This window comes from Giraffa tippelskirchi, chromosome 12 (genome assembly GCF_054371585.1).
Source record: "Giraffa tippelskirchi isolate mGirTip1 chromosome 12, T2T-mGirTip1v1.2.pri, whole genome shotgun sequence".
Lineage (NCBI taxonomy): Eukaryota > Metazoa > Chordata > Mammalia > Artiodactyla > Giraffidae > Giraffa > Giraffa tippelskirchi.
In genome coordinates, this window is record NC_137286.1 from 3,111,040 (window position 1) to 3,123,072 (window position 12,033).

General features: G+C 45.4%; 1 protein-coding gene across 19 annotated transcripts in view; it reads right to left on the reverse strand.

Moving 5' to 3' along the window:
• The window catches only part of TECPR2 (tectonin beta-propeller repeat containing 2), a 99,888-nt gene that overhangs the window by 67,260 nt on the left and 20,595 nt on the right, over positions 1 to 12,033 (reverse strand). For 15 of the 19 annotated variants that reach the window (XM_081548719.1, XM_081548723.1, XM_081548720.1 and 12 more), the window contains 2 exons: positions 2,250 to 2,378; positions 1,714 to 1,845 (listed from right to left, as the gene is read on the reverse strand). The exons of the other annotated variants lie outside the window; for them this stretch is intronic. In XM_081548719.1, coding sequence (XP_081404845.1) covers positions 1,714 to 1,845; positions 2,250 to 2,378 — 261 coding nt within the window. The remainder of the gene's footprint in view (positions 1 to 1,713; positions 1,846 to 2,249; positions 2,379 to 12,033) is intronic. 19 annotated transcript variants of the gene reach the window in all.

Here is a 12,033-nt window from a genome sequence, read left to right on the forward strand (position 1 = left end):
GAAGCGAGGAGTCTTAACCACTAGACCACCTGGAAGTCCCATGTTCCATGTTTTGTTTTTGGCCTTGCCTTGCAGTTTGTGAGATCTTCCAACCAGGGGCTGGATCTGGGCCCTCGGTATTGAGAGCCTGGAGTCCTAACCACTGGATCACTAGGGAATTCTCAGTAATATTTATTTTCACAAAAATATACAAAAACTTAACCCATAAAAACACCACCTCTCTGGAGTCCTCTTTTTAAGAGGTATAGTGCAAAGGGGTCCTGGGACCAAAAGTTTGAGAACTACTGTGCAGAATATTCGTGATAGACAGGTCAGTCTCTGATCAGAGGGACTCAGAGCTGCCCGGCTAGTAATTGCTGGGTTTCTGGAGGCACTAGGAATAATGGCTACAAAACAAAGACGGTGACGAAAGGCCCGTACCACCAAGGAGCACATCCCAACCCGGCAGACGTTCGACAAAACAAGCACAGGCGGGCTTAAAGCCACCCACACAACAGAAGCGGACCCTCAGTGTGAAGCAGAGCTCCGCTGGGCATTGCCTGGTGCCTGGACCCCTGGGAATCTGGGATTCTTATCTACTGACTGAAGATCAGAATGTGAGGCTTAGGGCTCTGTCCAGAGGCTTACATAGCAAATACAGGGGTGGAGCTGGGCTCCCTGCTGCCACCAAACCTCCTCCTCCACCACCGCTCTCCCACAACCAATGTTTGGCTGCAGCGAGCTCACCACCCACTGGACGTGTTGACCGCTGTCCACAGAGTGGACCGAGACTGCTGCCTGCCATATCAGTATACAAAGGAGGTTGCAGCCATCAGCCACAGGGCTGTCCTCTCCTTGACCCCAGGGCGCACCCTCAGGGAACTGAGGGTGGAGATACACAGGCTACCCTGCATCAAGCCATCAGCCACTGTGGGCTGCCCTCAACAGGTGGCTGAGGGGGTTCAGGATGGAAAAGCATGGGACACTGGCCCTAGACAGTTAAGGTGCAAATCAAAGGAATGTGATTTCAATAAGCCCAGACTCTTGCATCTTCCCACAGATAGAAAAGTGCTAAATTCATTAACTTGAGATTTTTTTCTTCTTTAATTAGCACACTTTTTGATGTTCAACAACCAGGTTTGTTTTTTCAAAGCTCCTGTAGATCCTGGTTCCTCCCCCACCTCTTTGGAAGGATCCCTCAGAGTTATCTGAGACTGTCTCCCAGGCTTAAGTCCTCAGCAAGTCCACTGAATAAAAATTCTCAACTTTTAGGTTGTGTTTTTTTTTTTTTAGTTAACAATAGTCATGACTTTGAAATGTTTCATATCCTCCTCTACAAACCGTCAAGGAATAAGGCTTGGTAGTGGCTTCTTTTCTAAGTGGTAGCAACAGACAACAGGAGAATGAGAAAAGTGTATGTTCGAGTAGAAACAAAGGCCAATTCTTAACACACAGAAGTAGAAGCTTATAAAGCATCAGGAAAGCCCTTGAAAGAAAATGTTACAAACAACAACTGAGAATAGAAAGGGACAACAGGGAGTTTTCTGGTGGCCTAGAGGTTAGGATTCCAGGCTTTCACTCACGAGGCCTTTGTTCAATCCCTGGTTGGGGAACTGAGATCCCACCAGCTAACCGGCGCAGCCAGAAGAAATGGGACAAGGATCAAGAATACAAACTGACCAGCGATGATTCCTCTAAGTGTCAGACCAACAACACTTCTGAAAATGATTTTACCTGATCTAGATCCAGAGAAGAATAGACGATTTTCCCTTTATCATCTCCAGAGAACAGTTTCATCCCATTGGGGCTCCAAGCCAGAGCTGTTATGCTATTTTTGTGAATGCCAGTGACGTCAAACCTCCGCAGCTATGAATAGACGATAAAAATACACACAAGAAAAAGGAAAAGAGCTGTGAGCTGTGAGCTGTGAGATGGAGCTGTGTGGACAAGGTGGCACTCAACCCCTCCTGCTTTGTGGAGGACCTGGTGTTCCCAAGCTGTTTTCCATGCAAAACCCTGCACAAGGATCCATCTGTCTATTTACCTTGAAAACTGATGGAGAGGAGCCAGAGACTGTTAAGCAATTTAAATTACCCATATGTGCTTTTCACCAAGTGTCCCATCGGCAACAAAAATGTTATCTGACGATGAAGAGCACAGAGGTAGGCTTTTCAGAGCAAATACTTTCTCGGCAGATGAGGACTTCTCATTTTAAAGGACTTGAGGAATTTGCCAAGCAATTAAGAAATGCTAAAATGGTTGGCACTTACCTGTTTATTTCTCCCTGGCAACGAGGATACAAGCTGAAAAACTGCAACCCTCCCAGAGGCTGTGCCTGCAGCCACCAGGTCATCGAAGCAACTCAGCAGCTTCACCACCGTGATGGACTCTGTTTTCCCCTGAAAGAGCAAACTTCTAAAATCAAATGGGCCTGTCACTGGGCCAGCTTTCAAACTGTGAACCAGTACCTGCCAGTGGAATGGAAGACCTCACTGCACAGCAGCCTATACGTATTCCTGATTGAAAATGTATACAGTTCAGAAAGATAATTAAAGCTTCTTCTTTCCAGGTTTTTTATTTTTGAAATGACAAAGTGTGAACCACTGAGTTCTTCTCATGAGTTCTAAGGAGCTTGGACAAGAGAGGTTGTTCCCCCCGAAACCGGAGTCTGGAGCCAGAAAAGCTGTCCCACTCCCAAGCTCTGCTTCCTTCTCTCTCAGCGTGGACAGGCCGCCCACCAACTGTCGTCCATGGTGTGTACCTGCCACACAGGCGTGCTGGAAGATCAATGAGACGATACCCCTGAGAGTGCTTCATAAACCGATTCCTGGTGTGTCTGGATTCTTAGATCAATAATCATATTAAATAACATTAACTCAGGCTTAATACATTGGTTTAGTAAAAAGCACACGTCAAGCACTGAATACAGATCTTTAGGCTTCCAGTGCACCTGAATAATCGTCTTTTATTTTGAAACCACTCATTCAGAAAAATTACACAACCATTTCCACCTTGCTAAGACATATGGCAAGATGTTCAACAAGCCGTTTTGAACCTTGATGCAGTAATTCACATGGCAATCAAGCTGTCAAACCCGAGAGCTCCCCCAGCATTCAGGATACCGAGTCAGCGGCTGGGGTAACACACAGCAGGGCGCGGGCCCCACCTCTCAGAGTGGAGCTGCAGCAGTGAGCTGTGCACAGAGAGCCAGCCCAGCGAGCGGAGGTGGTCACGACAGAGCTCACTCTCGGGCCCCGTGCATGGGCTGTGAACATGCCTGTGCCAGAGCGTGGCATGGGGCAAGGGGGCCAGATCCCAAGCAACAGGAGGGAAAAGCGGACCCTTGAAGACACCTGCTTTGGCAGGTGTTCCAGTCTGCAGTCTCACTGGGACGCCCTCTGGAACAGGCTGGAAGGAGGAGGGCAGGAGCCCAGGCAGGAGGACCAGCTGAGAGCTTTCTGCGCTAGTTCAGGCAGAGCGAGTTTGCGCCCAGTCAACAGAAGTGGCCAACTCAACAGGCACCAGGGCGGTGAACCCTGGGGAGGAAAGATGAGTGTGAGGCCTGGTCAGGATGATGGCAGCGGCGAGGGACAGCGCAGTGAGGACAGCGCCTCTCGGTAGCACGTGTCCTGTGCCAGGCCACCGGGCTGGCCCCGCACAGGCGTTACCTCCTGGGATCCTCAGACCACCAAGAGTGCAGGAGCTGGAGCTATCCTCATGATACCAAGGCTGTGAGACTGGTCTCAGGTCACACAGCCCGGGAGAACCGAGTCAGGACTCTGCCTGAGTGTGACTCTGCAGAGCCAGGCCCTGCTCTGCCTCGGGGCTCTAGCAGAGGCCCACAGCTGTGGACATGGGAGGCGGGGTCGGCCAAGGAGGAGGAGGACGGTGAGCGGAGGGCAGGGACTGTGGGATGGCTCCACCTCCGCTCGCAGGCAAGGAAGGGACACAACACGCCTTAGATGGGCATCGTCTGACACGCCAACGGGGCCTCCCTGGTAGTCTGGTGGTTAAGACTGCATTTCCACTGCAGGGCGTGCAGGTCTGATCCTTGTTTGGGGAACTAAGATCTTGCATGTTGCATGGCGTGGCCAAAAAAAAAAAGAGTATTTTTTCTGGGAATCTGTAATCACAAAAACTGCTACTCCATCAGGAATCAAAATCGCTTATTGGAGATCTTGCCATGTCATAGCACAAAATCAAAACAGCTGTGTAATTTTTCTGAATGAATGGCTTCAAAGTAAAAATCATCGTGCAGATGGGCTGGAAACTGCAATGCTTGTAAACATGCTTTTAATAAACCAATATACCAAGCCTGACTTAACATTCTTTAATGTGATTACTAATAATGTCATCATTCCTGACATAAGAACCAAAACATCCAAAGAATCAGACTATCATACCCAACTATACTTCAGATAGAAACAAAATATGAAGTTTTAACTTCTGACAGGATAATACTCTAGCTGTTCTGAAAAACATTCCCCTCCAAACACCTAGAAATGCTGAATAAGATACATAAAACACTTTTTAAACACGCAGCAGACCTCTAATAAAGTAAAGAAGATCTATAAGAGCTGAAACCAGAGAGTCCTGTCAAACCAGAACATAAGCCAGCCCTGAAGCCATAGGCTATCCAGTGATCTGGCCAACACCCAGACCTGGGATTTTCTCAGTGAGCAGGGTTAACGAGGACAAGGCTTCGGGCCAGATGAGGTGGGGAGCTGGACCTGACCTCCCCGTAAAGCCAGAACCCATGAAGACCTAACGCTCAGTGAGAGTGTAAACTAGGGAAAAATCAATTTGCTGGCAAACGGAGCTGACAAGGAACTCAGTCTTCTATCTCAGGCACTGACTGAAGTGAATAAAAAGAATGGTTCCTAAGGATCTGTAATCACAAACCTGCCCCATCCAGCACCGGGGTTTGAAGTTACTCTCCCTTCCCACTCAAAAGAAGCTCCATGCAGGCAGTTTATCTGACATGCTTCCTTGTCTGTAACACTTCAAGGGGCCTGGCAGAGTGACCATAAACCCCACCTCTGGGGACTCAGTCTCAGCCCAGGCCCCCTCAGGATTCACACGTGTTAGGATCAGTCACACAGCTCACAATTAGAGATGACCACAGGGAAACAGGCCCATGAAGAGGACTTAACTGAAAAAGCACTAACAGAACTGGACAACCCCTCACCCCAACGCAAGTAATTTCATGTAGACTGAAAAGAACCAGAACCATAATGGAAATATGCTTAAGGGGAAGGATAAACTGGAAATTTAGGATTAGCAGATATATGCTACTACATATAAAATAAAAAACAATGACCTACTGTACAGCACAGGGAACTATATTCAATACCTTGTAATAACCTACAGTGAAAAAGAATCTGAAAAAGAGTATGTAACTGAATCACTTTGCTATACACATGAAACATGATAAATCAACTATACTTCAATAACAAAAAAGGTTTTAAAATTTTCAAGGAATATAAAGGAAATTGCAACATAAGAGCAAATCACTATCAGAAATAGTTAAATATATATGAAAAAGAATCAAAAGAATTTAAAATCTCAGTGGCAGATTAAACAGCAGATGAGTCACAGCCGAAAGAAAAACCACTGAATTAGATGACAGGTCTGTGCAGCAAAGATATTAAGAAAGAGAAGTTGAGAGTCACAGAGGATAGAACACGAAAGCCCAACCTGCATCTACTTGGGGTTCCAGAAGAAAAGAAAATAGGATACGAGAAGGCAATGTCTTCAGAGATAAAGGCTAAAAATTATCCAAAACTAAGGAAAGGCCTGTATCCTCGGGAACACAAGCCTTGAACAAGATTCATGAAAAGAAATATACACATACATATCTTGTAATGAAACAATAAAACCTCAAAAAGAGGAGATATTCATATGTCAGAGAAAAGAGGCAAATAACTAAATATGAACAATAGAAATAAAGCAGCCAAGGACTGTCAGCATCAACACACACGTGGGTCACAGGAAGGACGTGGCCAGCTCTGACAGGCACAGGAGAGGGGAGTGCCGGCAAGCTTGCTGCCTTCAGGGTGCAGTCAGCTGCACATCAAGTATCTTGTGGCATGGTTATTTTTCATTTTTTAAAACAGTGAAATACGATCATAAATACAAAACTATATACATGACACCACCCTTATGGCAGAAAGCAAAGAAGAACTAAAGAGCCTCTTGATGAAAGTGAAAAAGGAGAATAAAAAAGTTGGCTTAAAACTCAACATTCAAAAAACTAAGATCATGGCATTCGATCCCATCAGTTCAGTTCAGTTGTCGCTTAGTCGTGTCCGACTCTTTGCGACCCCATGGACTGCAGCAATGCCAGGCTTCCCTGTCCATCACCAACTCCCAGAGTTTACTCAAACTCATGTTCACTGAGTCAGTGATGCCATCCAACCATCTCATCCTCTGTTCTCCCCTTCTCCTGCCTTCAATCTTTCCCAGCATCAGGGTCTTTTCCAATGAGTCAGTTCTTAACATCAGGTGACTAAAGTATTGGACTTTCAGCTTCAGCATCAGTCCTTCCAATGAATATTCAGGACTGGTTTCCTTAAGAATGGACTAGTTGAATCTCCTTGCAGTCCAAGGGACTCTCAAGAGTCTTCTCCAACACCACAGTTCAAAAGCATCAATTCTTCGGCACTCAGCTTTCTTTATAGTCCAACTCTCACATCCATATGTGACTACTGGAAAAACCATAGCCTTGACTAGACAGACATTTAATGTCTCTGCTTTTTAATATGCCGTCTAGGTTGGTCATAACTTTTCTTCCAAGGAGCAAGCATCTTTTAATCTCATGGCTGCAGTCACCATCTGCAGTGATTCTGGAGCCCCAAAATATAAAGTGTGACACTGTTTCCACTGTTTCCCCATCTATTTGCCATGAAGTGATGGAACCAGATGCCATTTTCTTAGTTTTCTGAATGTTGAGTTTTAGGTCAACTTTTTCACCCACCTTTTTCACTTTCATCAAGAGGCTCTTTAGTTCTTGTTAGCTTTCTGCCATAAGGGTGGTGTCATCTGCATATCTGAGGTTATTGATATTTCTCCCAGCAATCTTGATTCCAGCTTCTGCTTCATCCAGCACAGAGTTTCTCATGATGTACTCTGCATATAAGTTAAATAAGCAGGGTGACAATATACAGCCTTGATGTACCCCTTTCCCTATTTGGAACCAGTCAGTTGTTTCACGTCCAGTTCTAACTGTTGCTTCCTGACCTGCATAAAGATTTCTCAAGAGGCAGGTCAAGTGGTCTGGTATGCCCATCTCTTGAAGAATTTTCCACAGTTTATTGTGATCCACACAGTCAAAGGCTTTAGCGTAGTCAATAAAGCAGAAGTAGAGGTTTTTCTGGAACTCCCTTGGTTTTTTGATGATCCAATGGATGTTGGCAATTTGATCTCTGGTTCCTCTGCCTTTTCTAAAATGAGCTTGAACATCTGGAAGTTCACGGTTCACATATTGCTGAAGCCTGGCTTGGAGAATTTTGAGAATTACTTTACTAGCGTGTGAGATGAGTGCAATTGTGTGGTAGTTTGAGCATTCTTTGGCATTGCCTTTCTTTGGAATTGGAATGAAAACTGACCTTTCCCAGTCCTGTGGCCACTGCTGAATTTTCCAAATTTGTTGGCATATCGAGTGCAACACTTTCACACCATCATCTTTTAGGATTTGAAATAGCTCAGCTGGAATTCCATCACCTCCACTAGCTTTGTTCAGAGTGATGCTTCCTAAGGCCCACTTGACTTCGCATTCCAGGATGTCTGGCTCTAGGTGAGTGATCATATCATTGTGATTACCTGGGTCGTGAAGACCTTTTCTGTATAGTTCTTCCGTGTATTTTTGCCACCTCTTCTTAATATCTTCTGCTTCTCTTAGGTCCATACCATTTCTGTCCTTTATTGAGCCCATCTTTGCATGAAATGCTCCTTTGGTATCTCTAATTTTCTTGAAGAGATCTCTAGTCTTTCCCATTCTACTGTTTTCCTCTATTTCTTTGCAGTGATCACTGAAGAAGGCTTTCTTATCTCTCTTTGCTATTCTTTGGAACTCTGCATTCAGATGGGTACATCTTTCCTTTTCTCCTTTGCCTTTCACTTCTCTTCTTTTCTCAGCTATTTGTAAGGCCTCCTCAGACAACCATTTCGCCTTTTTGCATTTCTTTTTATTGGGGATGGTCTTGATTCCTGCCTCCTGTACAATGTCACGAACCTCCGTCCATAGTTCTTCAGGCACTCTGTTTTTCAGATCTAATCTCTTGAATCTATTTTTCATTTCTACTGTATAATCGTAAGGGATTTGATCTAGGTCATACCTGAATGGTCTAGTGGTTTTCCCTACTTTCTTCAATTTAAGTCTGAATTTGACAATAAGGAGTTTATGATCTGAGCCACAGTCAGCTCCCAGTCTTGTTTTTGCTGACTGTATAGAGCTTCTCCATCTTCAGCTGCAAAGAATATAATCAATTCCATTGATTTCAGTATTGACCATCTTGGTGATGTCCATGTGTACAGTCTTCTCTTGCGTTGTTGGAAGAGGGTGTTTGCTGTGACCAGTGCGTTCTCTTGGCAAATATCTAGAGCCTTTGCCCTGCTTCATTCTGTACTCCAAGGCCAAATCTGCCTGTTACTCCAGGTATTTCTTGACTTCCTACTTTTGCATTCCAGTCCCCTATAATGAAAAGGACATCTTTTTGGGGGTATTAGTTCTAGAAGGCCTTGTAGGTCTTCATAGAACGGTTCAACTTCAACTTCTTCTGCATTACTGGTCAGGGCATAGACTTAGATTACCGTGATACTGAATGGTTTGCCTTGGAAATGAACAGAGATTATTCTGTCATTTTTGAGATCGCATCCAAGTACTGCATTTCGGACTCTTGTTCACTATGACGGTTACTCCATTTCTTCTAAGGGATTCTTGCCCACAGTAGTAGATGTAATGGTCTTCTGAGTTAAATTCACCCATTCTAGTCCATTTTAGTTTGCTGATTCCTAAAATGTCGACATTCACTCTTGCCATCTCCTGTTTGACCACTTCCAATTTACCTTGATTCATGGACTTAACATTCCAGGTTCCTATGCAATATTGCTCTTTACAGCATCGGACTTTACTTTCATCACCAGTCCCATCCACACCTGGGTGTTGTTTTTGCTTTGGCTCCATCTCTTCATTCTTTCTGGAGTTAGTTCTCCACTGATCTCCAGTAGCATATTGGGCACCTACCGACCTGGGGAGTTCATCTTTCAGTGTCCTATCTTTTTGCCTTTTCATACTGTTAATGGGGTTCTCAAGGCAAGAATACTGAAGTGGTTTGCCACTCCCTTCTCTAGTGGTCCCCTCAGTTCATGGCAAATAGGTGGGGAAACAATGGAAACAGTGACAGACTTTATTTTCTTAGGCTCCAAAATCACTGCAGATGGTGACTGCAGCCATGAAATTAAAAGACGCTTGCTCCTTGGAAGAAAAGTTATGAGCAACCTAGACAGCACATTAAAAAGCAGAGACATTACTTTGCTGATAAAGGTCCGTCTAGTCAAAGCTATGGTTTTTCCAGTAGTCATGTATGGATGTGACAGTTGGGCCATAAAGAACGCTGAGCACCAAAGAATTTATGCTTTTGAATTGGGGTCCTGGAGAAGACTCTTGAGAGTCCCTTGGACTGAAAGGAGATCAAATATTCAGTCCTGAATATTCATTGGAAGGACTGATGCTGAAGCTGAAGCTCCAATACTTTGCCCACCTGATGCGAAGAACTGACTCATTTCCCTGATGCTGGGAAAGACTGAATCAGGCAGGAGGAGAAGGGGACGACAGAGGATGAGATGGCTGGATGGCATCACTGACTCGATGGACATGAGTTTGAGCAAGCTCCAGGGGTTGGTAATGGGCAGGGAAGCCTGGTGTGCTGCAGTCCATCGGGTCACAGGGAGTCAGTCAGACACGACTGAGCGACTGCACTGAACTGACGCACATGACCACATAAACAGCCAGAAGAGCCATCACAGGGTGAGCACTGTGGAGTCCCCACCCACCCTGGGAAAGGGGACACCAAGAGCCCCTCCGAAGCCCTCTGTGCCCCGCACCCCCTCTCCACCCGACTGCACACCTCGCTCCACCAGACCACTACTGTGGAACTGGGATCCATCACTCCCATGCTCTTATTCAGAGTGTTCATGCTTGTGTGTTTACACACAGGAGTGTCTAGAAGTGCCTAAGACACAGATCCACACTGGTGAATGGGCACCCAAAGGATCGTGAATGGGCACCCTCCAGCTTCCTGATCCAGGTATTCAATCCGTTTAGTGTCCTGCTGTTCATCAGCCCAGGAGGGTTATCTTGTGATCATCCAACTCACAAGAAGCTGAACCCCAAAGCCAATGTATGATTATTTTACAGTGAATGAATGCTTGCGCAAACCAGAAGGTTCACATAGGGACAACCCGCACTCTGCCCCCACTGGCCGATGTAGGTGGGCAGCAAGTTCTAGTTCAAAAGCTGCTCAGCAAGCATGGGGCAACATCTCATGAAACCTCAGTAAGCCTCACTGCCAGCCACACCAAGGGCATCACAGCCCTCAGGGAATGGCTACCCCCACCTGCAGCAAAGCCCGGTTCCGGCCAACGTTTAGTTTCTCGAAGTTACACAGCAGCCTCCCTGCCCTCTCCTCTGTCATGGACTCTTCCTTCTGAAATGAAAGCAGCCCTGTCCTGCTCTGGCCTGGGAGCCACTCTTCTGTCTCTTTAAGGAGACTGTCCTCCGAGGAGCTAACCTATGATGTGTTTAACTCTTCTATCTCCCTCCTTTCCAGCCTCCAGGCAGCGGGGTGGGGACGCTTCTTGTTGCCTCCAAGTGGCAACTTCACTTACTCAAACAGAGATCCAGCAGTCAGCTCAAGAGAAAACCTCTGATTTGCAAGAAGCCAGCAGTGATTTTCTGGACAGTCACTTCACCAATAGGTCTCAGCCAAGTTTCTTAGGCTCCTTGGCAGGCACTTTTCCCTTTATACACAAAGCAAAAAACATCAGGGAACAAGTGTTCTTTATGAGCACGCTCAAGGAAGCTGTGAAGTCTGACAAGGCTTTCTTTATGAGCTGCTTTTGGTGTGTCAAAGCTGCACCTTCAGTAGAAATTGCTAGCACATCAAGTAACCAACAGATCTGAACAACTTAGAAATGTTTAAGAAGACTCAAATAAGATATAAACTCATTAAATTCATAAGAAATGTCTCACTATTCTTCTTTTACTAGCAAAGAACTGCAGTTTAAAGTTTCAATATTTATACAACTTTTTAATGATCTAAAAGTTAAACCAAGGCATCTTCTTCTGGAACAATTTCCTTGAGGCAAATTGGAGTAGGAAAGGTCTACTAGGCTTGAAGGAAGTCCCAGGGGCCTGGGACTCTATCATTAGGGACGACCTTAAGGACAGAGAGAAGGTAGATTACCTACAGGAAAACAATTAGACCTCGAGCAGAAGTCTCAGCAGTCAAAAGACAATGGTATAGCACCTTTAAAGTGCTAAGACAAAATAAGCATACAAAGTAAGGTAAGGGTCAAGTTTCACTTCCACCCCTATATTCACGTCCAACTGCTGACACCATTTACCAGAAAATCTTTGTATTATCACTTTGCGTTCATATAGATGCGGATTTTCTGGCTTCTCTAGTCTGTTCCAATGACCTCCTTTATCTATTTTTGTAGTAATACCACACTGTCTTAATCACCAAAGCTTTATAAGTCTTGTTACTTGGCAATAAATGTAAGGGTTATTACTTCCATCAGGACACAGGAGGCATTAGATACCTTTGGCTGACATGGTGATTCAAAAGCTCTCATTTCTGCATCACTTTAAAAGATGCAACAGGCATCAGTCAATGAGCCATTCATAACATTCCCTCCCATGCCCAGGGCTCCCCTTCCTCCCACCGTACCTCCTCCCGGTGAGCTGTTCACTCTCTCAAGGTCTGTGTTCACCTGTCACCCGCTCAGTCAGCAGCCACTCCTGCTGGCAACTCCCCTCCCTGTTCCCCTTCC